Source organism: Vulpes vulpes, chromosome 3, assembly GCF_048418805.1.
Source record: "Vulpes vulpes isolate BD-2025 chromosome 3, VulVul3, whole genome shotgun sequence".
NCBI lineage: Eukaryota > Metazoa > Chordata > Mammalia > Carnivora > Canidae > Vulpes > Vulpes vulpes.
Genome location: NC_132782.1, coordinates 123,961,004 through 123,987,662, shown reverse-complemented (window position 1 = coordinate 123,987,662; position 26,659 = coordinate 123,961,004). Strand labels below are relative to the sequence as shown.

General features: G+C 38.4%; 2 protein-coding genes and 1 pseudogene across 3 annotated transcripts in view; 1 reads left to right on the top strand and 2 right to left on the bottom strand.

Annotated features, from left to right (window-relative positions):
• The window catches only part of DPH5 (diphthamide biosynthesis 5), a 35,875-nt gene extending 23,053 nt beyond the window's left edge, over positions 1-12,822 (bottom strand). Inside the window, exons 1-2 of one of the 2 annotated variants that reach the window (XM_025996580.2) lie at positions 12,283-12,822; positions 4,509-4,633 (exon numbers count right to left, since the gene is read on the bottom strand). In XM_025996580.2, the coding sequence (XP_025852365.1) occupies positions 4,509-4,633; positions 12,283-12,417 (260 nt within the window). In that variant the 5' untranslated portion in view covers positions 12,418-12,822. The remainder of the gene's footprint in view (positions 1-4,508; positions 4,634-12,282) is intronic. The other variant, XM_025996579.2, reaches the window with a different exon arrangement.
• The window catches only part of SLC30A7 (solute carrier family 30 member 7), a 149,455-nt gene extending 123,918 nt beyond the window's left edge, over positions 1-25,537 (top strand). Inside the window, exons 16-17 of the transcript XR_012000739.1 lie at positions 5,168-5,317; positions 23,601-25,537. The gene's annotated coding sequence lies outside the window, so the exon portion shown is untranslated. The remainder of the gene's footprint in view (positions 1-5,167; positions 5,318-23,600) is intronic.
• LOC112918483 (U4 spliceosomal RNA) lies at positions 21,728-21,842 on the bottom strand (annotated as a pseudogene).
• Positions 25,538-26,659: the final 1,122 nt, after the last annotated feature.

Sequence of the window (26,659 nt, the reverse complement as noted above, 5' to 3'; positions counted from 1 at the left end):
AGACGGATACTGCAAAAACATTTATGAATTGGCAAAGGAGTACAACTAAGCTCTGGCACAGTCAAAAAGAAGAGTAGGCGACAGAGAAAACAGATAAACTGTTAAAAGATTTAGGCCATGAAATCATTAAGGTTTTTCAGCAGAGTAGTAACAGCATCAAGGTACATTTTTGTTGGCCTCAATTTTTTAATTTTTTATTTATGTGCAATTCTCCCTTCCCCCTCCATCCCCTGTAGACCACCTCCACAATTTCCATGTACTGAATTCTACCCAGACCCAGCTCAAGCACCAACTCCTCCATAACACCACCACTGAAAAACTCCAAACTCTATGGCTTTAAATTTACACTCTTCTATCCTCTTCCTCGACCCAACCTTTCAGCAGTCTATCAGTTAACCACTCTTTCCTCTTTATTCTCTTTTCTTGGCTTCGGTGACAACACATTCTCTTGGTTTTTCTCCTCCTCTGAGGGTTGACAGACCACAAAATTCAAGTTTCCTAAGGCTTGATCTTTCTGTTTTCCCCTTGTTTCTTCCTAGTGATTTCATCCATTTCTCTGGCTTTAAACACCTTGTCTCTCCCTCTCTCCCCATACATACTCATGACCTCAAAAGCCACATATTGAGGATAACCCCTTCAGATATCACATTGCCTATATGACATCTCAAATTTAAAACATTTCCAGAACCAATTCTTGTCTTCCCCAATTATTTTCCCTAGGAGTTTTCATCATTTCAATAACTGGCACCATCAACTGATCATTTGCTAAGGCTGGAATTCTGGAAAACTTGCTTCTTTCCTTTTCCTCACCTACTACATATATGTTGGCATTCTTCCTTCTGAACTTTTCCCACTTTGTCTTTTTCTCTCCTCTACAAAAGCCACCTGGCTTCCCTAAAAATCCACTTATGTGAGCATTTAAGAGTGATCATTTAAGAATGTCAGATTGTGATTCTTGCTTAAAATCCTTCAAATATTTACCAGAGTACTTTTTTTAAAAAAAAAAAAAGATTTTATTTATTTATTCATGAGAAACGCACACAGAGAGGCAGAGACACAGGCAGAGGGAGAAGCAGGCTCCATGCAGGAAGCCTGACATGGGACTCAATCCGGGTCTCCAGGATCACACCTGGGGTTGAAGGTAGCACTAAACCGCTGAGCCGCCTGGGCTACCCCTTACCAGAGTCCTTCAAACAAAAGCTCTACCCTATCTAAGGCCTTACATGATCTGGGTCCCACCTACCTGTTTAACTCCTTCTTACTCCCTCTCCCTGTCCACTCACTATGCTCCACTCTGGCCTTCCAGGTTCTTTTTTTTTTTTTTTTTTAATATTTAATTTATTTATTCATGAGAGATATAAAGAGAGGCAGAGACATAGGCAGAAGGAGATGCAGGCTCCCTGTGGGGAGCCTGATGTGGGACTCGATCCCAGGTCCCCAGGATCACACCTGAACCAAAGGCAGACGCTCAACCACTAAGCCACCCAGGCATCCCCTTCCAGGTCCTTGAATACATTCTTGCAGCTCACCTCTGCTTACAATGTTCTTCCCTTCTGCTGTTCCTTTTATTTCTCAGATACCTGCTTATATATTACCTCAATAGAGAGGATTTTCCCTATGAACCCACAAAAATTAGCCTATTTCTGCTAGTCTTGTTTCCCCCTTACATAAGGCCTATTAAAACTTTAAATTTGTTTTTTTCTCTTTGATTGATGTTAACCTCCCCTACTAAACTGTAAACATCAGGTCTTATCATGTAACATATATCCAGCATGTAGGAGTGCCTGTTGTAAGACAAGTGTTCTAAAGATATTTGTTGAATGGATAAACATCAGTCCAAGATATGCCTGGTCTCACCTTGTGACCCCAACCAAAATATTAAAAATTCTTTCCATTAATATTTATTTGATATGTACTACTTTGCAAAAGAGGCTAGGGAGATAAAATGTATGAAGGGCAGCCTACAAACCTAAAGAGTAGGTGTACACATTTATCAAAAAAATGGTAATATACAAGAACACATGAATGACAAGTCAGTAGTTAGGAAGAGATATAACTTCTGATCAGAGTAATAAAAGACTGCATCACTGAGAATGTGGTATTTGAGTTAGGCTTCAAGAGACAGCTGGACCTCTGACAATCAGATATATAGCGAAGGGTATTATAGATGAAGGAAAGAGTTTGAACAGATGTATAGAATGAGAAAGCAAGATGATGGGGGAAGGGACAAACTGGTTGGCAGAAGTGAGGGCTTTAGTAAAAGAAGGACAGAACATAGGTAGAAGGGAAGGTTGGACATTATATTTCATATCTGGCCAATGGATAGAGCTAGTAGCTCTCATTTTGAGCTCAAATAAGGTTTTCAAATTGTAGTTTGTTTGTTTTTTAAAGATTTTATTTATTCATGAGAGACCGGGGGGAGGGGGAGGCATTGCAGAGGCAAAAAGGCAGAGCCACCAGGAGCCTGATGCAGGATTTGATCCCAGGACCTTGGGATCATGACCTGAGCCAAAGGCAGAAGCTCATTAGACTGAGCCACTAAGTTGTGGTTTCACAAATATAAATGTGACCACAACATAGGTAATGAATTAAGAGTCTGTATCTGGACCAAGCAAAAGGCTACTATATTAAACAAACTAGGGAATAAAACAACCTAAAAAACTTGGTTAAAAAAAAGAAGTCAAAAGCAGTGCTTCTCAAACTAGTGAAAGGCCAATACTTTTAAGTTCTAAATTGTCATGGAACAACAGTTTTGTAATCAAAATTAATGATTTAGAAAAATAAAATATAACATAATACAAAATATAAGTTCCAAATTTTTATTATGAGACTCAGGAGAGACAAAATTACTTTTAAAAAATGCTATCAAGTTTCTAAATGTTTACTCTCAATTTCTGTAGTTCTCATCATGAACTAGTAAGTTTGTAGGCTGGCACCAGCCTGTAAACCTCAGTTGAGTAGCAGTGGTTTATTGGACTTTGTCAGTGACTGGATGCCTGAGAGTCAGAAGTAACTTTAACAGTACTCTTCTAGGTAACTCTAAGAATTGTGATTTCATCAAGTAAGGAAATCTGGTGAGTTCAGAAGGTGTATGGGATTTTGGCGGGAACCCAGTACAATGAGAAAATCCTATAAGAGTTTTAAGACATTTTAGATATAGGATTTTTCATTCCCTTTATTTTACTATTTTGTGGCTTAAAAACTATATATAGGTACTGCTAATTTGAAGGAAGACATACTTTTACAAAAAACAATGTCAGAGGCTAAAACAATTTGGATATTTTTAGATGTGTGATTACACAATATCATTTGCAACCAGGTATAAATAATGAAACATAATCTCTGGCACAGCACATTGATGTAAATTACTGTTTTTTGACAGACACATGCACATATAACTCCATTCTTTTGAAAAACATTCTTGGTGGTGAGTTCATAGTGATTTAATTGTCCTTATGTTCCTTAATCTGTGACATAAATCTTAGGTCACAAGTTGGAAACAAAGAACTCCTCTATTTGGCTTGACATTAGTGATTGATGATTTTTTTTTTAAAGATTTTATTTGTTTATTCATGAGAGAGAGAGAGAGGCAGAGACGCAGGCAGGGGGAGAAGCAGGCTCTATGCAGAGAGCCCGACGTGGGACTCGATCCCGGGACTCTAGGATCACACCCCAAGCAAAGGCGGTGCTAAACCACTGAGCCACCAGGGCTGCCCTGTGATTGATGATTCTTAACTAGACAAGCAGAAACACATCTTTTCGTTAATGGCAAAGAATAGAGCTCCCAATGGATACAAGAAATTAAAATTTGAGGCGGGACAAATATTTTTTTAAGATTTTATTTATTTGAGAGAGTGAGCAAAAGACAGAAGGAGTAGGGGGAGGGGCAGAAAGGGAAAGATAAGCAGACTCTGCTGAGCAGGGACCCTGATGCAGGACTCGATCCCAAGTCGATCATGGGATCATGACCTGAGCCAAAGGCAGATAGTTAACTGACTGAGCCACCCAGGTGCCCTGAGGCTGGACAGATGTTAAATTCAGGGCAAGTAAAGTGACAATATTGCTAAATATAAGGTGATTAAAAAAAATTAAGTTAAAAAAAACGAAACAAAAAAACAAGGACAAAGGAAGCAGAAGATGCTTGTGGTTTACCTGCAAAATAAAAGGTAGGTATGACTCTTGATAATGTAATACACTTAATAATGATACACTAGTTAAGTCATTTGACATCCTAAGTTACCTTCTAAAAGAACAGGAACTGCAATGATACAAACTTTAGAACTGACGCTTGATAACCAGTGTAAGTTAACACATGATGACATCCTTATCAAGCAGATCATCTTCATATAATCTCAAAGATAATGAAAGTTTTTAAAATTTTAGAGCCTAGGTAAATACAGTCCTTTTTTAGGACCAGGCAAGTAAAAGGTCTTAAATATAACAGAATAATTCTGATTTGTTTTTGAAAAGCAAGCAAATTAAAACTCAAAATACCTGCTTTGACTTACCCAAATGGATCACCAACCACAAGGAATGCAACATCACTGATATCGGCATCCTTTAAAATATTATCTGCTTCTTGTTCCACTTCTTCTCTATCAGCAAGAATCAATTTTCTTCCATAAAACTCTTCCTACAGATTTAAGTCCAATATCAAAATGAGACAGCAGATGACCATTTCAACACATGCACCACACACACACACCAATCTTTGTCTGGGGCTGGTGCAAATCTTGGCAATCATCCAAACACAGATCACTGACTAGGACTCCTCAGTGGGCTAGCACTCTCTATCATGTTGCAATTAAACTCTGTCTTTGAGGCTGTTGTAATATCCCAAGAGGAGGTAGACCTCCTAACATCTGACGCTTTCTGCATTTTAAATTTACCTCTAAATTTGGGTCTAGCGAACCATGCATGGTGGAACAGAGAACATGCATGAAATTTATTTCAGAAACAGTAATACAGAACATCTCAAATAATAATTATGAACATATATGGTAATTTGGGTTTTATTAAATTTTCCACAGGAAAACATACAGGAATCTGGCTAAAATAAAAGGTAACTTCAATGAGAAATAATAGAAAATTAAGATTTACTTATCTACAGAACCAGCAAACATTCCTGTAATTGCGGGAAAGATTAATTTAAAGCTTTATTTCCTAGTTCCTGCTAAAAAGGCAGAGTTGCAGAGGAAAGAAAAAAAATTCTAATTATATAGGAAGTCTCCATACAAACTGCTTTGTGAACCAACCCCCTGAAGTTCAACTCCAGAGAATAAATCCAGGAGGCTGACCGTAACTGCAGTGGCAGCAGGTAAGTACAGAGTGAACCAGAGTGCTAATAGTCATGTGGTAGAGGTTACAAACTATTATGCAAGGTCATGAATCTTATTAACTGGTTTCCTGTGGAGTAATATGTAATTCAAATATAGTGAAAATAACACATAGACAAATACTATTTCTTACATGCTGAGAAGTTTGAGTTATAAGGATTATACCAGATGTAAACATTACAAGGATTGCTATACTCAGTATCTTTCAAGCAAAAGAGTAAATAAACAAATGATTAAACATTTGAAGATAAAGGCTCTAGTTTCAACTCTCATAATTATTGCCTAATACTTAACTAGAATCTGAATATGTGAAAAAAGATCCCTTCCCTTTTTCTCTGTATCTTCTCAAAGAAAATGCTCCAGAAGTTCCCAATGACAATGTTTTTACAGACAAAAAATGTTCTCTTTATTTTCACTTTTACCATGTATTTTTTTCTTAATCATTGATTTGTATGTAACTTACTTTAATTTCGTGAACCCAGAAAACTTATTAGTGGTAGAACATTTATATTCACATGTCTAAGAAGACACACACATGATCATGGAAAACTAAAGGAAACGGTATTTCTTTCTGAACTAACATTTCTTACAATCAAAAAGTCACATGCTACTAGCTTAATGCTAGCAGTATTCCTAAATCCTATCCAATATTTTATAAATGAACAGAAAACTCCACTCTCCTCAAGACTTCTATCATGTACCACACTATATTTATCATTTATCCTAAGAAACATTTCATTATCTAATCGAAACACAATGTTTATTTTAAAAAAAAGTATCCACCTATGCACACTTGTGCACACACCCAAACACTCCAGTATAATCAAATGGCTGATCCTTTTGGGAAAAAAAGAAAAAAGTTTAAAAAAAGGGAAGAAAGAGCAAAACTGATATTACAATATTCTTAATTTACCCACTTCATTATTTATTTACTCACTCGAAGGATATTTCTTGTGCACAACCTCCACACCAAACGCTATGCTTGATGTTGGGAAACAATGATGAAAGAGACAAATGTGGCCCCTATCATGTCACTTATAATGTTTAGTGGGGAATTATCGACCACATTAATAAGTGCTATAGGAGCATGGAACCTAGTAAGTCATGGAAGGGGGAAAAAAAGCAGTATTATTTAAAAAATAATTTTACATTTATATTATATATTATCCAATGACTGATAAGCCAGGTTTTGTACAGTATCAATCCTAATCTTCTCCATTCATGAAAACGAAGGCAAAACTCAAAATTCATTCCTGCTTTAAGTTGGCAGGTTTTGTAAGGCAGATAGGGTAAAGATTCAAAATTGATTACTTTTGGATACTTCTGGAAGGACACATAAGAAATTACTAATAATTGCCTCAGGAAGGGGAGCCAGGATAGGAATCTTTCAATGTACATACCATTTAATATCTTTAATTTTATACCATTTAATGTATTACCTGGTAAAAAATAGAAAAGTGGAAGCTAGAAGTAGGATACATAAACAAGAAAAAAAAAAAAAAACCAAACACACTAACATTTAAAGAAGGAACAGAGAAACAAGGGCTTACAAAAGGGACTTAAAAGAATGGAAAAGTACAAATAAAACCAAGAGTCATGTCATGAAAGTCAGTTTCAAGGAGTGATAAACTATGTCAGAAGTAAAATAGGTAAGAGTTGAAAACTATCCTCTGGTATTCTCAGTTACTGAACAACTGTTCAACAAATATTTCAGAGGAATGGAAGTCAGCTTGCAGGAGTCTGAGCCATGAGTGAAGTGGGTACAATAAAAGTACAATTCTTTTTCTAAACACTTTGGATAAACAGAAACAACTATGGAGAAAAGATGTTTAAAGGGGCGTTTAAGATGTTTAAGAGTTTTCAGAATGGACAAGATATGACTGTAGTTTCAGGTTGAGGGGAGAAGGATGTTAATACAGATCAAACATAATGAAGAAAGAATAATTGATGGGAATAAGGTTTCAAAGGAATGGGGAGAGAGATTTGGAAAAAAACACATCTAGATTAGAGTTAGTCTTCAACAGGCTGAGACTCTCATTTCACAAGTCACTTTCTAAAACTGGGGAGAAGACAGATTCAGATTTAGGGGAAGGACAAATGGAAAGTTAATAAAGGTCACAGATAATTGCCTCATCTTTCTTAGTGGGAAGTCTGTCCCTCCAATACCAATCCTCAGCAGTTGGAAAGGAAGACAAAGAAGTAGACTGATGAAGTGGATTAGGAAGAAAAAGGGAAGGAAACAGATATACTGGGAGAAAACAAGTTATTTTAGTGATGCCTAAGAACAAGTATGGCAAATTATTGTGCTTGTCTCCTCCATGTGTTTACTCACAATTCTTTTTTCTTCAGTAATACTCTTTCTCTTTCCTTTACCAAATCTTATCTATAGTAACTGTCTCTTTCTCTTTGCTTTATCAAGTCTTATCTACAATAACAATATTTATAATACATTTACATTAGGTCACTCTGGGGTCAGGCACAGTTCTAAGAACTTATGCACATAAATTCATTTAATTTTCATCACAATCCATGAGATAGTCCCTATTTTTATCCATTTTAGAGATAAGAAAAATAACATAAAGTGATTGCCCAACATTACAGAAACTTGGTTGACTGCAAAACTTCACATGTATTACAGATGAGGCATAGGGGTGCCTGGCTGGCTCAATTGGTAGAGCATGCAACTCTTGATCTCAGGGTCGTGGGCTTGTGAGTTCAAGCCTCACAGGGGCATGGAGCTTACTTAAAAAAACAAAAAACAAAATAATAACTGAAGCAAGACAGGCAGAGCTTAGTGGTCTCCTCTGCTTTCTGTAGGATAGCTAAAGCCCCAGAGTCAGCTCCCTTTGAACCACAGCAACTTCCTCTATTTATCCTACAGAGCTGTATAAATATTACCATTTTTTATCTAGACCATGAAAACAAAAGAAGCAAAACAAAAAGATTGGGATGCATTACTTTAAGACATAGCTCAAATTCCATCTATTCCATAGTGCTCTCTGACCACCATGACCTGAAGTGATCTTCTATGTATTTCAACTGGAATTAATCACTAGTAATTATTTAATATTTGAGACAGCTTCTACTCTTTAATTCATGAAAACAAGAGCACTGGCTTAAATAAGATCATCTAAGTTCTTCCCAGCAATGTAATTTCAGTTTCTTCTTTCGACTGTTGTCATGAACTGTTATTTAAATCTTCCATTATTCAGTTTTCCTGAGTATAACACAGTTGAATCATGAACCACTTGAGAACAAAGACCATAGCTTATACCTATATATATAAGGCACTACAGATGTATTACACCAAACTGGCATAAAAGATCTAATTTATTCACAGAAAGTGACTAAAGAAATTCAAAGTGAAACTCCTGGATTCACAGTCTCTAGTTTAATTTACTTTTGAGTAATACAGAACATATAAATACTACTCCCTGTTTGGTAATTTGAAAACAATAGCTTTCAATGTAATAACAGATAAATTCCAAATCTTAAAAAAAAAAAAAAAAAAAAAAAGGCAGGGGGACGCCTGGGTGGCTCAGTGGTTGAGCATCATCTTTGGCTTAGGGTGTGATCCTGGAGTCCTGGATCGAGTCCCACATTGGGTTTCTTGCATGGAGCCTGCTTCTCCCTGTGCCTGTATCTTTGCCTCTCAATCTGTGTCTCTCATGAATAAATAAATAAAATCTTTTTTTTTTTAAAAAGAATGGACAAATTCCAGATTTTTTTTTTTAATTATTTATTTGAGAGAGAGAGGGAGAGAATCTTCAAGGTGTCTCCCCACAGAGTGAGAATCAGAACTGGAGCTCTATCTCAAGACCTGGGAGACCATAGGACCTAAGCTGAAACCAAGAGTCGGATGCTTAACTGACTGAGGCATACAGGCGCCCCAAATTCCAGATCACTTTAGCAACATCCATGTGTGCCATTTATAAAATACTTTTTTGTGTGATTACTGATAAAAGAAAGTATACATTCATAAGGAAAAGATTTTTCCAATCTTTTTTCCCACTATATAATAATTTAGTTATTGAGACCAGATTGTATACGTAGGTATGAGAACATCAACAATTTTTAAAAATCAATTTGTTTAAGAAAGAAAGAGGTAGAAATGAAACAGAAAGGAAGTCACTGAAGAGAAAGTGGTTCTGAGATCTTAGAAGGCAATAAAAGGCATGAATTTATTTATACCTTACTTTATTCCAGAAAAGTCATTAAAGGTGGTTGAGGTTGCACAGCAAGTTGCTCAGGTAAAAACATGAACTAAGGACCTGGAGGAGGTCATGAAGAGCAGACCAATGGAACTTTGTGATAGGAGGGATTCAAGCTGGATCATTCTGCTTGAATCCTATCTTCTCTGTAGACATTCTCTGAAATCATTATTTTGTGAAGCTATTTTCTACCCCTGAGTATACAGAGACACTGTATGGTATAAGTGTGAAGAGTGGTGATTCTCAACTCAGGACTGTCTTGGCTCATATTCTGGCTCTATCATCTGTAGGACCTTGGGCAAGTTTCTCTGTGCCTGTAAAATGTGAACAGTAATTACAGAGTAATAATCCTGTTCTACATGTGAAACACTTATTATATTGCATAGTAAGCATTCTATAAATATTAGCACTTATTATATTGAGGAACAGATATTCCAGCACCTTAACAAAGTATACATAATTTACCTGTAGGTGAGGCTGGGCCAGGCCCCAACAACACATTCTTGGAAAAAATATACTTGAAAAAATTACAGCAACCAAAACTACCATTTAACTAACACTTAATGTTTACAAAGCACTTTCAAATACATCATCTTAATAAAAACATACAAAACCCTCCACCTAGTTATCTCCATTTTCACAAATGAAGTTACTAAGGTTTAGAGAAATCTGGAAATGTGTCTATTAACAACTAGCATTTTTGAACATTTTTGCAATAGGCACTATGTTAAGAACGTATGTTAAGAGGTAGGGTTTTTTTTTTTTTTTAAAGATTTTATTCATTTGTTTGACAAAGGGAGAGAGTACAAGCAGAGGGAGCAGCAGATGGAGGGAGAGGGAGAGGGAGAAGCAGGCTCCCCGCTGAGCAAGGTGCTGGATTTGGGCCCAATCCCAAGATGCTGGGATCATGACCTGAGCCAAAGGCAGATGCTTAATTGACTGAGCCACCCAGGAGCCCTGACGTAGGCATTTTTAGCCCCATTTTACAAACTAAAAAACTAAAGTTAAAGGACTTGTCCAAGGTGACATGGTAACATGTAACAGAGAAGGCTTAAAGTCAAGTCCAACTTTCCTCTGTGCCATGCCCTGACTTTTTATCCTATAAAAATTTATCCTCTTGGCCTCAATGTCCTTCGACAGATGAATGGATAAAGATGATTATCACTGAATATTAGCCATTAGAAAGGACGAATACCCACCATTTGCTTTGATGTGGATGGAACTAGAGAGTATTATGCTGAGTGAAGTAAGTCAATCAGAGAAGGACAAACATTAAATGGTTTCATTCATACGGGGAATATAAGAAATAGTGAAAGGGGTGACGTCAGGGTGGCTCAGCAGTTTAGCGGCCTTCAGCCCAGAGCATGATCCTGGAGATCCGGGATCCAGTCCCACGTCAGGCTCCCTGCATGGAGCCTGCTTCTCCCTCTACCTGTGTCTCTGCCTGTCTCTCTCTCTCTCTCTCTGTGACTCTCATGAATAAATAAATAAAATCTTAAAAAAAAAAAAAAAAGAAAAAAGAAAAGAAATAGTGAAAGTGACTATAAGGGAAAGGAAGAAAAATGAGTGGGAAAAACTAGAGGGTGACAGAAGATGAGAGACTAACTCTGGGAAACGAACAAGGGGTGGTGGAAGGGGAGGTGGGGGGGTGGAAGGGGAGTTGGGGGGGGCAGTGACTGGGTGATGGGCACTGAGGGGGGCTCTTGGCGGGATGAGCACTGGGTGTTATACTATATGTTGGCAAATCGAACTCCAGTAATAATAAATAAATTTATCCTCTTGGATGAATTTGATTCCAGTTTTCCTTGATCACTGGTAAGAGAAGAACATTTATTATCATGAGCTTAGATACTTTGGTTCCAACCAGACAAATGAAAGCCAACAAATCAAAGCTGGTCATTAGACACATCAGGACATGGCCAATTTACGTAACAGTCTTTAATTTCTTAAGATGTTAAAGTAACTCTGAAACTAGAGTTCTCTGGGCTGTGAACCCGAGAGAACGGAAGACCTTCACCTTTTTGTTCGCAAGCCTTGACAGGCCATTCAATTCTACGTCTCCCTCCTCTTACAGCATGTCCATGGCTCCCTTCATCTTCAGCGCATTCTGTTTGGATTTTGACAGTGCACCTGAACCACCTAGCCCCTCCTCCAAAACGTACTGAGCCCTTAACAAGAGCAAGCTACACGTATGACATATTAACAAATCCTAGGGTTGGGAAGTCCCAGGCTGACGCAATACACACAAGGGAGTATGCATCAGCCTCCCTGGCAGTGTTTTTAAAGGTGAGACCTGTCTGGACAGGATACTGACAGAAAGGCGATTACCATTCCCTACGGATATACTACTTCAAAGGGAGAAGCTTTCCGCTTCGTTTCTTGAATGTACAACCAACTCATTAAGGTGATGCCAGTACCTCATTAGGACTCAACTAAAAAAAAAAAATGTCTATCTCATGAAATAAGGGATTTTGGTAACTATGCTCAGGACTGTAAAATAACTTTTCTATTTACCGGAGAAAGCCACAAAATCAGACTTGTAAAGCAGGACAAAAAGCGCCCTTTCGTTTTCCAGCTCACTCGGTGGTTGTGTTACTCCCAGTCCTGTGATCCTTAACGGGCAGGGGATGTGTTTTAAAGGCTTTAGGCCAGCAGGCCCGAAAACTGGGTTCAGCGTCGGTCATGGAAATCTGCACAGCTTTCCTCCCAGGGGCTGGGGCGCCGTAAGCACCTACCAGGACTTCCTTCCCTACAGTCAGGATCGAGGTGTAGGCTTCCAGGTACACTCGCCTGCAGCGTCTTACGATTTCCAGGCCCTTGACTGTGATGTCCTTGGCATCGCCCAAGCCCAAGCCGATCAGGTAAAGCATTTCAAAGTCCAGGAGGGCGGGGACTGCAAGACGGAGGCAGCAAGAAAAACACGTGTCAGCTACACCGAGGGCTCCCCGAATCTAGTGACGATCGTGGAAACCAAGAGCAAGTGTGCACGAGGGACCGCAAGTCACAAGCGAGGTCCGAGCGCCTGGCGTCCCGCCCCTTACAACCGCGGACTGGGACGAGCCGCCTCTCCCGTTACACCAAATCAAAAGCGGTCAGTCACCCTCCGAGGACTGTCGCTGGGTCCCCAAAATTGCTAACCGGCAGCCTCGCCGAATAAGCAGCTACCCGCAGGGCGAGCTCGCGTGGACGGAAGGCCCACGCCGCCGGCCTCACCGGCGGTGCCGCAAAACGCCGCCGCCTTTACCGCACTTTACGACTGGCCGGAGGGGCGGGTCAGCGGCTCCCCGGCGAGCGGCGCGGAGGCAAGCTCTGGGCCGGAAGTGAGCGGCAGGCAGCAGGGCCGCGACGCGCAGGGTCGGTCGGGCCGAGGTGGGGGGCGGGGGTCCGCGCACAGCCTCCCGGCGCGGCTTCTGGGGAAGGACGAAGACCCGCGATCCCCTCAGCCGTGGCTTCTCCCACCCCCACCCCCACCCTAGGACGGGGTAAGTGCCGGAGCTGTGGCCCCGAGGTCGGGCCGCACGGCCGCCTCCCCTCCAAGGCCCCGGCTAGGCTGCCCGGGCCGCGGCACTTCCGGCCTCGCCTCAGCATCCCCTCGTCCCACTGCTGCCTCCTGGGAGGTGTCGGGTTAGCCCACTTGGCCCTCGGTGTGACTCCGATTTCCCGGCGGGCGGTGGTGCCTCGGCTCTGCCACCCCCCGGGGACCTCCTTCCGGGGTGCCCCCGGGTCGTGCCCGGGCTACGCCCCAGCCCTCCTCAGCGTCGGGAAGCCCAGGCTCGCCCCCTGCCCCCCCGCCGCTGTGCCCTCGCGCCTAGAGAGGTGACTTTTAAGTGCCCAGGAATTTCAGGTTTCAGTCGCTTCCACAGGGGGAATTCCTGCGAAGTGGTTGGTTAGATGTAGTTCCGGTATCGGGAATGGTTTGTTTTGACTGTAAATGCTCTTGGTAAGGTCACTAGTGACCTCATCCAAGTCAAAAAGACAATTTCCATTGTTTATCTTAGTAGGCAGTGTTGATTATTCAGATTTTTCCTGCTTGCTTTTTCATACAATGCCTTGAGTCTTTTTTTGCCCGACGTTTTTTTCTCAAGCCTTAATTTCATCTGATTTCTCCAAGGTTCCATCTGCCCTCTGCACTTCTCATTCAGTACGCTCGTCATGACTGATTCTATCCGGTGTCATTAACATCCATCCATTCCTTGTACCATAAGCAAAAATTAATTCAAAATGGACCATAGATTTAATGGAAAACATAAAACTATGAAACTTCCTAGAAAGAAAATATGTGTGATCTTATTATTTAGGCAAAGACTTGTCAGGTGCAACACCAAAAGCATGATGTAGGGGAAAAATTTTTTTTGAGAAATTGAAGTTCACTGAAATAAAACGTATGCTCTTCAAAAGATATTGTTGAAGCCACACACGGGAGAAAATATTCGCAAAGCATATGTTTGTTGAAAGACTTATGTCAAGAATACACAACTCTCAAAAGGCAAAAATAAGAAAACAGCTTAATTTTTTAAATAGGCCAAGAATTTGAACAAGAGTCTCGCAGAGAGTAAGATAGATAAATCCTCAAAGAAGATACACTAATATCAAAGAAGCTTTGAAATGATGCTAATTATTAGACATTAAGGAAATAAAGATTAAAACCACAGCGAGATAATAGTATATACCCCGTAGAATGGCTGACATTGGAAGCAATAATAAAACCCTGAATATACACTCATAATTTTTTAAAGATTTTATTTATTCATTCATGAGAGACACAGAGAGGCAGAGACACAGGCAGAGGAAGAAGCAGGCTCCATGCAGGGAGCCAGATGTGGGACTCGATCCGGGGGTCTCCAGGATCACGCCCTGGGTGGAAGGCGGCACCACCTGGGCCACCTGGGCTGCCCTATTCACTCATAATTTTGAGTGTCTCTAGTATTTTGCTGACTCAGACTTTTAGCCTCCCATTCACATCTCCCCTTCAGCTTCCTATATTTAACTTTATGCTGGAAATCACCTAGATAACCCAGAGGCATATCACATTCAACACATCCAAAGCTGAATCCATCATCTTTTCAACTTGGCTTTTCCTTCTGTACTATCTCCTTTGGATGGAGGGCGTTATCAACTATAGACGTAGGCAAGCCAGACACTTGGAAGTTACCTCACATCCAATCTGACATATCTGCCTCTCAATAGAAACCGTACCTACTATCACAGTCTTTCTTTAGGTCCTTATGTCACTCCTGCACCTGTTCACCGTGCCTCCCTCACATTCATACTTCTTTCGGGGGACCAGAGAGACCTAGCCAAGTTGCAGTCTGAAAATGACATTCCCTTCAAAAAACCCTTTTGAGGTCAAGAGAAAGTCGAGGCTCTTTAACATATCCCACAAGGTCATCCCCAGAGTGACCACTGCCTACCTTGCTAGCCTCATGTCTCTCCACTCCATACCTTGAGCTACTTCTCTAGTGGTACTCTTCTGTGCCTACAACATTCTCCTTTGACTTTAGTCAGGCTACCACCTCACCATGGAATACTTTCCTCCCATTCTCTCCTATCTAGATCACTGCTGCTCATTCTTTAAGTTTTGGGAGCCCCTGGGTGGCTCAGTTGGTTAAGTGTCTGATTTCAGCTCAGGTCATGATCTCAGGTCGATCTCCCTGGAATCGAGCCCCAAGTTGGGCTCTGCACCCAGTGGTGAGGCTGCTTCTCTCCTTCAGCCCTCCCCCTGACCCATCCTGCCATTCATGCTCTCTTTCTCTCTCAAATAAATAAAATCATAAAAAAAGACTAAATTTAGGAAACCTTTCCAGAGATCCCTGCACTAGTTTAGGTATCCTTTTAATTATAATAAAACTCTGTGCATATACTTAGAAGTCAACCTAAGTGTTTTATAATTGTCCATTTGTGTATCTTCCTTATCAAACCATCAATTTCATAAAGTTAGGTCCTGTATCTTCTCATCCCTAAGGCTTAGCACAGTGTCTGCCACATAATATTCAGTAAATGTTTGTTAAATAGAGCATTACGTATACACTAGTAGCTCAGTAATTTCTTTGAGTTATGATATATTTTTCGATCTTTATGAAATGCAAGGTGTGGTATGCTTTAGATGACTACCAAAAGTCATTGATGGGATGTCAAACAAAAGCATGTCGTTCATGCCACTTCAGAAAGTTATTTGTGTTAAAAGGTTTATGACACAGTTCACATATTCCTCATAATTACCCTCTTGAGTAAGTAAATTTTCCAATGTACAGTCATTTTTTTTTGTTTTCAGATTTGCTTTGAGTAATTCTAAGTGGATTTATAGTGAAAGGACAGTGCTGAAAGGAAGGTGTAGTTTATGCCCTTTCAGGAAATCTGTATTGAAAAAGGAAGTTATTCTGGGTAGGTAAGGTAATTTTTTAGATACAGAAGCAATTTCAATTTTTTTTAGATACAGAAGCAATTTCAATTTTTAATCTTCAGAATTCGGTTAACTACTTTCCCTATAGGGTTCTTACCTTTCTACTTGCCTTCATTTCTCAATAGAAGTGTAAATTTGGGGGACTTTTCTGGAGATAGATAAAGGTGTTGTGGAAATCTTTCCTCTCAACAAATGTAATCAGCAAAGTCTTTCATAGTCTTTTTCTGCAGAATTATTCTTCCTGACTCAGACATTTCTCCCTTACCATTTAAAACAATTTCAAATATGATTGCATTTTCCATAGTTTTTGTTTTTGTTTTTGTTTTTTTTAGTCTTTATTTATGTGAGATAAAGTGCGTAGGATGGGGAGGGGGAGGTGGAGGAGTAGAGGAAGAAGCAGGCTCTCCACTAAGCAGGGAGCCGGATGACCTGGGGCTCCATCCCAGGATCCTGGGATCATGACCTGAGCCAAAGGCAGATAACTGACTGAGCCATCCAGGTGTCCACGCCCCATCATTTATTATTAAAATTTTCAAATATATAGAAAAGTTGAAGCGTTTTTACAGTAAACATCCATATAGTCACCTCTTAGGTTCTATAGTTGTTAACATTGTGCTATATTTGCTTTATCACATGTTTTTATCCGTTCACTGGGCCATCAACCCATCTTACTTTCTGATGCATTTCCAAGAGAGTTGCAGACATAAGTAGACATATTAATTGCATTTTGCACGTAAGATAAATCCCTCATCTAGATAACATACTAACGAAACATAGCTAAGCATATAGCTGATTAAGTTATCTCATTTCTTCACCTAATTTAGGCAGAGAATTTGAAAATTTCTCTTTAAAACAATTTCAGACCATTTTAAATCAATATGGTAGCATTATTTTGATGATAATGAAAGTATAATACCATAGTAATACAGTAAATTTGGATCTCACATCTAGTAGAAAAGAGGGGGATGGTTTTAAAGAACTGCAATTCTAGAGCCAAAAAAAAAAGGATGAAGTGAAAGCCCTTTTAGTTTAAAGAATAACAAGGATAAATGAGGCCTAGAGCATTTTCTTTTTTATATTCCTGCTAGGAAGTAGGAGAGTACCAAATCATCCCTGAGGGTGAACATTTATGCTTTTCCTGAAAGAGCTTTAAGCTGTTTTCATAACCTTTGTCAGTAACTCATTTTTAGTACCCACACTGTCAGAAATTCTTCCTTATATCTAATCTGTGACCTTCAGGCAGTAGTCCTAAAATGTGAAAGATGTAGATAGTCATAAGAAGTTAATACTGATGGCTTTTCCATTCCATTGTCATAAACACATCATAGTAGTTAAATTTTAGAGTTATAACAGTTGAGACACTGTGTTACATTATGTACAAATTGTAATTAACTTACATCTAAAAGAAGCCATCCTTCAATTTTCCTATTTGAGTTCATTGTTTGTCTATTGAAAAGGAGACCTCAGAGCTACTGGGTAAACTCCATCTGACCTCGTTGTGAATAAAGAATATTAACCTATATGTTCCCAGAGATTGCCTCATTGTTAGAGTAAATCTTGATTAATATTTGTAGAGTTTAGCAATCCCAGATTAACTGATAGTCATTTTCTATCAATTCACAAATAAGTGATAATTAAAGATAGCATTGCTGGTAACTGAGTGATAAACATTAAGGTGAGCATGTGATATAATGAGCCCTTGTTATTATATAAGACTGGTGAATCACTGACCTGTATCTCTGAAACCAATAATACATTATATGTTAATTAATTGAATTTAAATAAAATAAAAAATAAAGATAGCATTGCTTTAGAAGTTATATTTGGTATTCCTTCCTCCAAAGTCTATTGCTAAAAGGGTAGAATCAGGGATACAGTAGTTTCACTATTCCTGTGTTTAAAAAACTACACAGTGCCCTTTTAAGATATATTCAGGGAGCCATAAATTAGCCAAGACTTGGTGGGAGAAGGAGAAAGGTTACTCCTTCACTCAAAAGCCAAAATTTTTAAAAACGACTTACCAGGTTTTACTACTCAATATACTACTGCCCTGCTTCTCTGAACTCACCTCCTGCTGCAAAAACTATAAAATGGTACACTTCCAGAGCTGGGTTTGGAAAAACCAAACAACTGTACACTTCCAATTACTTTATCTGCTCTTTCCCCTCATAGCACCTTCTAACATAACTGTGTGATTTACTTATTTATTGTGTCCATTTTTATTGTCAATATCCTTCTACTAAAATATAAACACCACAAAGGCAGGAATTGTTTTTATTTTTGGTCCATTTGGTTTGGCATATGCTCAGTAGATACATGAATGAATGCACGTCCACATATGTAAATGAGTTATATATATAAATTATATATAAATTACAAATAAATTCTTTTATTTATAAAGGAATAACTATGGAAAGTTTGCCTGATGGTTAAGAATTGGGATTATAGGGGGTTCCTGGATGGCTCAGTCAATTAAGGGTCTGATACTTGATTTCGACTCTGGTCATGATCTCAGGGTTGTGATCAAGCCCATCGGGCTCCATGCTCAATGGGGAGTCTGCTTGAGATTCTCTCCCCCTCCCTCCCTCTAAGGAAAAAAAAAAAAGAATTAAGATTTTAGTGTCATTGAGACCTTGGCTTAAGTCCAGGAGTTTCCTGATTGCTTTTCTAAATCTCAAGTTGTTTCATCTGTGAAATAGAGATAATAGTACCACATCTCATAGGATTGTTGTGAGGATACATGAAAGAATACATAATAAAGGTTTTAGTATGGTGCCTGGTAATTGGTAAAGACTCCGTAAACATTGACCAATAATAGAGTTTGAAATTAATTTTATCCTTATCTACAGAGTCTATCAGATTATGAGTACTAGCCTTCTCCACCATCTCTATCCCATCTAGATTGGTTCTTATTCTTTTTCCTCCTTCACAATAGTGTGAAATTAGTTCATTAGTTTTAAGACCAATCCATTAGATTAGATATCATATTTTATTGGTTGCCAGAGGTCATTTTAAGCAAACATTGTTATACTCTGAGGTGCCCTTTATGAGAAAACTTGTCTTTGCTTTTATCATTCTGTCACAGCGTTCAGCACTGTAGACTTGGTTAGCACCAAATAAGTGTTGCCTAGCAATTTGTTAATACTTAAGTATAAGATGGCTAATATGCAAATAATATTTTAGTAAATGAAATGTAGTGAGCAGAGAAGATGTTCATTTGGGATCTAAAAATTAAATTTATTCTTTTTTTATAAAACCTTGTAAATGCCAAACAACAATAAAAAGAGTAGTTGTGGTACATTTATACAATACTATGCAGTAAAGAGAAAGAATGTACTACTCTTTTTTTAATAATAAATTTATTTTTTATTGGTGTTCAATTTGCCAACATACGGAATAACACCCAGTGCTCATCCCGTCAAGTGCCCCCCTCAGTGCCAGTCACCCATTCACCCCCACCCCCCACCCTCCTCCCCTTCCACCACTCCTAGTTCGTTTCCCAGAGTTAGGAGTCTTCATGTTCTGTCTCCCTTTCTGATATTTCCTACCCATTTCTTCTCCCTTCTATTCCCTTTCACTATTATTTATAGAATGTACTCTTAACACAAAACAACATGGATGAATCTCAGAGAAAGAAGGTTGAGCAAAAGAATGCTATGGAGATAGGATATACCTTGCCTCCAGAAAGTCCTCAAAATCATAAGTGTACAATTGGATGAATTCATACAGCTCTTACATACAGCCATGTACCCATCACCCAGTTCAAATTATGAAACATTTCCAGCATCCTAGAAGGCCTTTGTACCCCAGGAAATGCCTTTCCCCGCCAAGGTAACCATTAGTTGACCTGTAGTACATAAATTACTTTGTCTGTTCTTATGAATGGAATCATGTATTATGTCCTCTTTCATGTCTGGTTTCTTTGGCTCATTCATCCATGTTGTTGGATGATACATAGTTCACTCTTTGTCTTTTTTTTTTTTTAATCTCTTTTTTTGGAGTTCAATTTGCCAACATATAGCATAACACCCAGTGTTCATCCCATCAAGTGCCCTCCTCAGTGTCACTCTTTGTCTTTGCTGAATAGTATTCCATTTATGAACATATCACTATCTTTTTTATTGTTGATGGATATTTAAGTGTCTTAGTTTTGGGCCAATATGAATAAATCTATGAATGTTGTATCTTTTTTTGGACACAATGTTCATGTCTTTTGGGACATTATGCACGAATTGGAACTGCTAGGTTAGAAGATAGGTGTTTTTACCTTAGTAGATAGTGCCAGACGAGTTTTGAAAGTACTTGTACAATTTACATTTCTGCCAGCTGCTGATAGGAGTTCCCAGTTTCCCCATGTCCTTGCCAAACTTGGTATTGTAAGTTTTTTAAGTTTTAGTGGGGGGTGTGTAGTGATATCTCATGGTTTTAATTTATAGTTCTGATGAAAAAAGGTGGTATTAATTGAAAACATTTCTAGGTAAATTTATTTTTTAGAAGCAGAAGTATGTATTCGGAGCACTGCAGTTACTTAATTGCTGAATCTGTGCTTGTAAGTTAAACCTATTTTTCTAAATGGGCCTTAATATGTGTGCAGCAATGACCGTGTGCTTAAAGAATACAGTTATGCCCAAAGAGAATGCCCTTGGTCAGGATGCCCACTTCTTCTGGCTCTGTTGCCAGTAACTGAGTTGAACTGGTTTTGCTATCAGTAAGATGAATGCCTTAAGCTAAATGATTGCTAACACACATGATGGGTTTCAGAAACATCCTTCTGCGGAAGAAGTAGGTTGGAATGGAAAGCATTCTAGATCAGGAATCAATCTGGGCTCTTTGCACTTTGTAGTCTTTGCTTTACTTAATGGCTCTAAACCCCAATAGTAAGTCTCTTCCTCTTCATCCTCCTTCCTGACTTTACCTCCTTTTAAAGATTTGATATGAAAAGAAGCAATATAATAATTCCTTAAGCCTGGAAATTAAGATAACTAGAATATATCTCATTAAACTATATAAGTAATGATTAAATATGTACACTAAGAAACTGTGTAGGCCTTGAGTTATTCAAATTTAGCAGTATGGTCATTTACCATATGTATAGAGAGTAATTTTTTTCCACAATAAATCTAGAAACATTTGCAACCAAAATTAAAGCCCTGTCTATGTGAAATTGCAGAATTTCCACAAACTTAATTTTCTTGGAGTGGATTTGGTTTGCATTTTCTAAATCCTAAGCAGGCATGGGATATGATTTACCCTGACCTTATTTCCTTGCATTTTACTTGATTTTATTTGGTTTTGGGTTTGTTTTGTAGTAATATTTTCTGTTGTTTCTTTGAATAGCATTGTTTCTTTTTCCATTTTTTTAACTCACTGACAAAGCTCATTAAAGTTTCTGAAAATAATGGCTTACTGGGATCCAGGCTCATACAGAATTAATCATATCTTTTCTTCTGGTTATTGTTCTTCTTGAGATATTCATTAAATAATACTAGATGGAATTCTAACAGTAGTGTCAAAGATACTGTTTATTCTGTGTATACCAATTGCAGAAGCAGTAAAAACTTGTGGTCAAGAGCATGGGCCTTGGAGTCAGATTGTAGGACTTGAGTTCTGGCTCTTCTTACTAGCAATAATGATCTTAGGAAAGTTCCCAAATTTTCAGTTACATTATGTGCAGATAATAAAGGTCCTTACTCATAGGACCATCATGTGAATTAAATGAGGTAATAGTTCATATAAAGTATTTTTAACAGTGTCTTGTACTTAGTAGTCACTCAGTAAATGTTAGCTAACATTATAAATATTACTGTCTTTAAGGTTTTAGTGAGGATTAAATATTAGCAATAATTGCGCCTCGGATAAACCTCATTGGCTATGATACTGCCACCGTGCAAAGCTGTGTGAGGATTAAATATAATAATAACATGAGTAAAGTGTATGTCCAAAGGCCTACAACATAGTAACCAATTAACATTGGTTAATATTACTATCAAACAAAAATTTTTCTCTGGTCAGTTGGTTTTATACAATTTCTATATATTCAAGTAAAACTACACTTCAGGACCCTGTCCCTCCCCATAAAAAAAATGAATTTGCAATTAGAATATTTGGTACTCAGAAAACATGGATTTCCAGGAAAATTCTTGAAGCTTATAAAAATTATAATGTAGCTAAAATGTTATTTTATAATGAAAGACGGAAGTGGTATTAATAACTTTAAAAAACTAAGGTTTGAACTTTTTTTTTTTAAGATTTTATTTATTTATACATGAGAGACACAGAGTGAGAGGCAGAGACGCAGGCAGAGGGAGAAGCAGGCTCCATGCAGGGAGCTCAATGCAGAACTCCATCCCAGGACCCCAGGATCACACCTTGAGCCAAAGGCAGATGCTCAACCTCTGAGCCACCCAGGTGTCCCTGAACATTTTTTTCTTGAATAATGATTTGATAACATTTTTAAAATTTCTTAATAATTTTGTTCTGTGACCATTTAAACTCCCATCAGTAGAGAGAAGGTTTGGGGGGTATGGCCCTATAATACTCTTGGGCCATAGAAATTGCACTCAGAATCATACTAATTTGATACTGGTCTCACTTAACATTTCTTATTCGCTTCCTGTTCATCTGTGCTTCTGCCTGGCCTCCCTGTGTTTCTCAGTAGTAGAGTTCCTTGTCTTGTACCTAGTTCATCACTATGTCACTATATGCATCTCTGCCTTGTTTTTTCAGGAGATCAAACCATACAACTTATTTCAGTCCTCCAAGAGAGATTTGATTTTTCACCCTCAGCTCCATCTCACCTTAAGTGAGTTCTTAAAAGCAAGATCTCTAAAAAGTTAAGTATTTACCTGTCTGAAACTGTCAGGGTCAGTGAACAGGTTGTGCACTGCACAACTTTAAGAAGTGCCATTCACATAGACTACATACAGACTACTGGACTGCTCATGGTGGCCCAGTGACCAATAGCCTATTTCTTAAACTTTTTCACATGCTGTATTTCTCCTTGGATAGATATTCTGGATCTTGTCTTACTTGACTTTTTGTTTGTTTTAAATGCTACATGCCATATCATTACATGCTGATTAAATTTTTTAAAGATTTTATTTATTTATTTATTCATGAGAGACACACACAGAGAAAGGCAGAGACACAGGCAGAGGGAGAAGCAGGCTCCACGCAGGGAGCCCGATGTGGGGATCAATCCCGGATCCCGAAATCACGCCCTGAGCCAAAGGCAGATGCTCAACCGCTGAGCTACCCAGGTGTCCCTCATTACATGCTGAAATAGCACTTTAAAGAGTGGTCTTCCCTGGACAACATGTGCTGAGATTCATGCCCCAGTATTGATAGTCTTCTTTAATTATCTGATACCTTGTCTCAATTTTAAAAGGCCACCACCTGTTGTTCAGTGTTGTTGCCTTCACAGAATATTCCTTTCCTACTTTATCCTGCAGGAATCTTATTCTTTAAATTGTAGTTTAGAAGCTCTTAATCTCTGGTATCTTCCCACATCACCTAAGCTGCAATTTCTTTCCTTTCTCTTGATTTCTTTTAGTATCTTATTTCTCTAGTTAGACTATAGATTTTAAGGGGAAGGGGTAGTGTTTTGTCTTTATGTTCTTTGTAATACCTGTATCAATGCTTTGCTCGTAATAGATGCTGAATATTTGTAGAATGTCTTGGTCTAAGTGCTGCTAAGAAGAACAGTCAAGTAATGATGTGCTTAATGGAATCAAGAGGAGAGAGGTCGGCAACGGAGAAGTGTAGTGATGTGTCTGAGGTGATAATCAGTCTTGAATATACTCTGGCAAAGTAAGTTGCAATGTGTTAAATTATATAAATCAATGTGGATGACCATGATGAGTACAGTTAAATGGGAGAGGAGAACAGGGATTGATTAGAACCTGACATGAATCCAAACTGGAACCATTTTCTTACATTTAAAAGTTCTGTCAAATGTCAGAAAAATAAAAATAAATTTAGATCTAAGTTAACAGCACTCCCTCATTCAGTTTAATGTTTAAAACCATGAAGAACTAACTAGGTCCTAGGAGAGCTCTCATCTAGCCTTTTGAGGACTGCCATCACATTGGATTATTATAAACAAAAACCTCACTTTATGGTGAGATTCCAACAAAACCAAAATGAGTTGGGAGATTTTTCTCCCTTCTTGTAACCATCTAGACACAGGAATGAATAGGCATAGAGAGAGCTGAGATTATTACTTATTTCTGGAGAATCACATTTTTGACAGATTCCTGCACACTCATGAGTGTTCATCACATGCAAAGATTTAGCTTAATTCCTTCCACAACTAACTTGAAGCCCTATAATACCTAACTGGCCATAATTGTGCCTGCTTTGATACAAAAAGTATTTATGTGCCTGTCATGCATAAGGCTATGTGTTCTGTACTCTTTGGGCACGTGTTACTATCTGTACCCTCTGGAGATTGTATGTAAGTGGGGAAAACATCGTCAGTAACTGCTCCCTAGGGACAAGTTGATAATATACAGTGATACATGCTGTAACAGAGGTCAAGTAATACAGCGGGAGAAGGGAATGGGGGAGATTAATTCTACTGGTTGCAGCTCTAATAGCTTGATCTAACGCTGTTCTTTTTATAGTATCTAGGTAACACATGGAAGCTGTTCTTGGATGTTTGACTGCTCACCAGATAACCAAAGTTTATTTATGTCACAGTTTGGGAGAACTGTATTGATGGGGTATTTTCCAGGGAGCCCAACTTGTTGCAGATGGGACAGTGTTGCAGGTGGACTTCAGCCTTACAGACATGTTAACTGGAGTTTCCAGGTTACCCAGAATGCCAGTTTCTTAGCAGTAGACTAACACTAAGAATGCTCTCTCACCCCCTGATTAATTGCTCTTCATGTCTTGTTAGTTTTGTCTTCTAAATAATTCACGTACTTTCCCAATACTCTCCATGTCCACTGCTCAAGCCTTAATCCTAGCTTTTGTCATTTCTCACTTATACCATGGAGTAGCCTTCTAACTGGTCTCCCTATCTCAAGTATTGCCCCAACCCATCTTTTACGCTGCAGTAGTGTGCTCTTTTTAAAAGAAATTTCATTGTAATCTCTTTAAAATTTCTCAGTTCTTCTGTCATATCTATACATAAAAGTCCACAAATTCCTTAGAATAATATACAGACCTTTCTAATTTAGATTTTCCCAATCCTTATTCCATTTCCCTGTTTTATATCCTTTACTGCAGCCATGCTAAACCCATTTTCCAGAAGTCAGGTTTTTCTTGTTGTCACCATTTTGCTGCCATTCCCACTCTCTGGAGAACCCCTATAGCCCTCCTCAAGATAGACTCCTCTTCATTGTTAAGAGTTAATTTATATATTCTTTGTTCCAGGAAACCTTTCTTAAACTAAAGGAGTGTCTTTTTTGTGTTCTCTTTCCTACACCTAGCAGTGCATACCCTCTTACAATAATTCATTGTTTTTCGGTCCACCAGTAGAGTTTGTATTCCTGGAAGGCAGAGGCAGTGTTGTCTTCATTTTTGCAACTGAGACATAGTTAAAATGTATCTTTATTAAATGAATAAAATAGACACTTGATATTCTATTTGATTTGATTTACTAATTTACAAGCAATTTTGAAGATCCATTGCGTGAAGTAATTCTTATTTTGCAGAGGCATAAATGTGAATCAGGTGCCAGTGGGGTTGGTGTGCAGAAATGAGTCACTCACCTTGTGAAGATCCTAGCCAACTATTTAATATCATCATTTCAGAGTGGCTTTTTTTTTCTCTATGCAAACTGCCAAAAGTTCTATTGTAAAATTTTAGTTAGAGGATGAGTTCAGTCAGTTTTTGTGGGCTGTTTTTATGAAATTGTGTTCATAGAAAAAATGAGTAGTGATTACTAGTTTAAAATGTTATAAATACCCCTCTGCAGTATGGCCATGCTTTCTGTGTACTTAGCAGAAACAGGAATTTCCACTTAGCTATTCATTTCAATAGCTAATTCCTGGCATCCTCAGGAAAAGGAAACATGGTGTGGAATTATTTCTTATTCTTTGGGCCTGATATTTTGCATGGTACTCTTCTGTAGAGAATGTACATAAATTGTTACTTGTGTATCATTTTCAACTATTAGCTGGCTTTCCTGCTAATTAGTTGGAATTCTATTGTTCTTGAATTCCCTGTCCTATAAATATGAGTTATAACTTAAATTTTCTCTTTATAGTGCTTTCTGTACCATTGTTTCTTTGTTTTTTTCCCCCGCTCAGAATACAGTATTCCTCATCTTGTTTGATAAACACATGCCCTCTACCCCTTGTCTGAATTTCTTTGAATCTCTTCTCCCATTGTCATGGAGACCTTGCCTTATCTATTATCCTCTTCCACAATTTCCACTTTTCCCTCCCTGCTGGCTTTTTCCTTTTAGCCTATTAGAATGTACCCATCTTAAAAATCAGAACAGCTTCCCTCTAATTGTTGCCCTCATCTAGGTATTTCCTTATACTTTTCCTTCTTTCACACACAAGTGTATTGAATATATGGTCAGACGTCATCTCAGATTTCTCATCCCTTTCATTTTCTTAATCCATTTTATCTGATTTCCATCCCTGTTTCTGTGAAACTCTTCTTGCTATGGTCTCTCATGACCTGCATGTTATTAAACCAGGGAACAATCTGCTACTGGATGCAGATACTGTTTTCTCTTGAATTCCTGTATGTTCTAA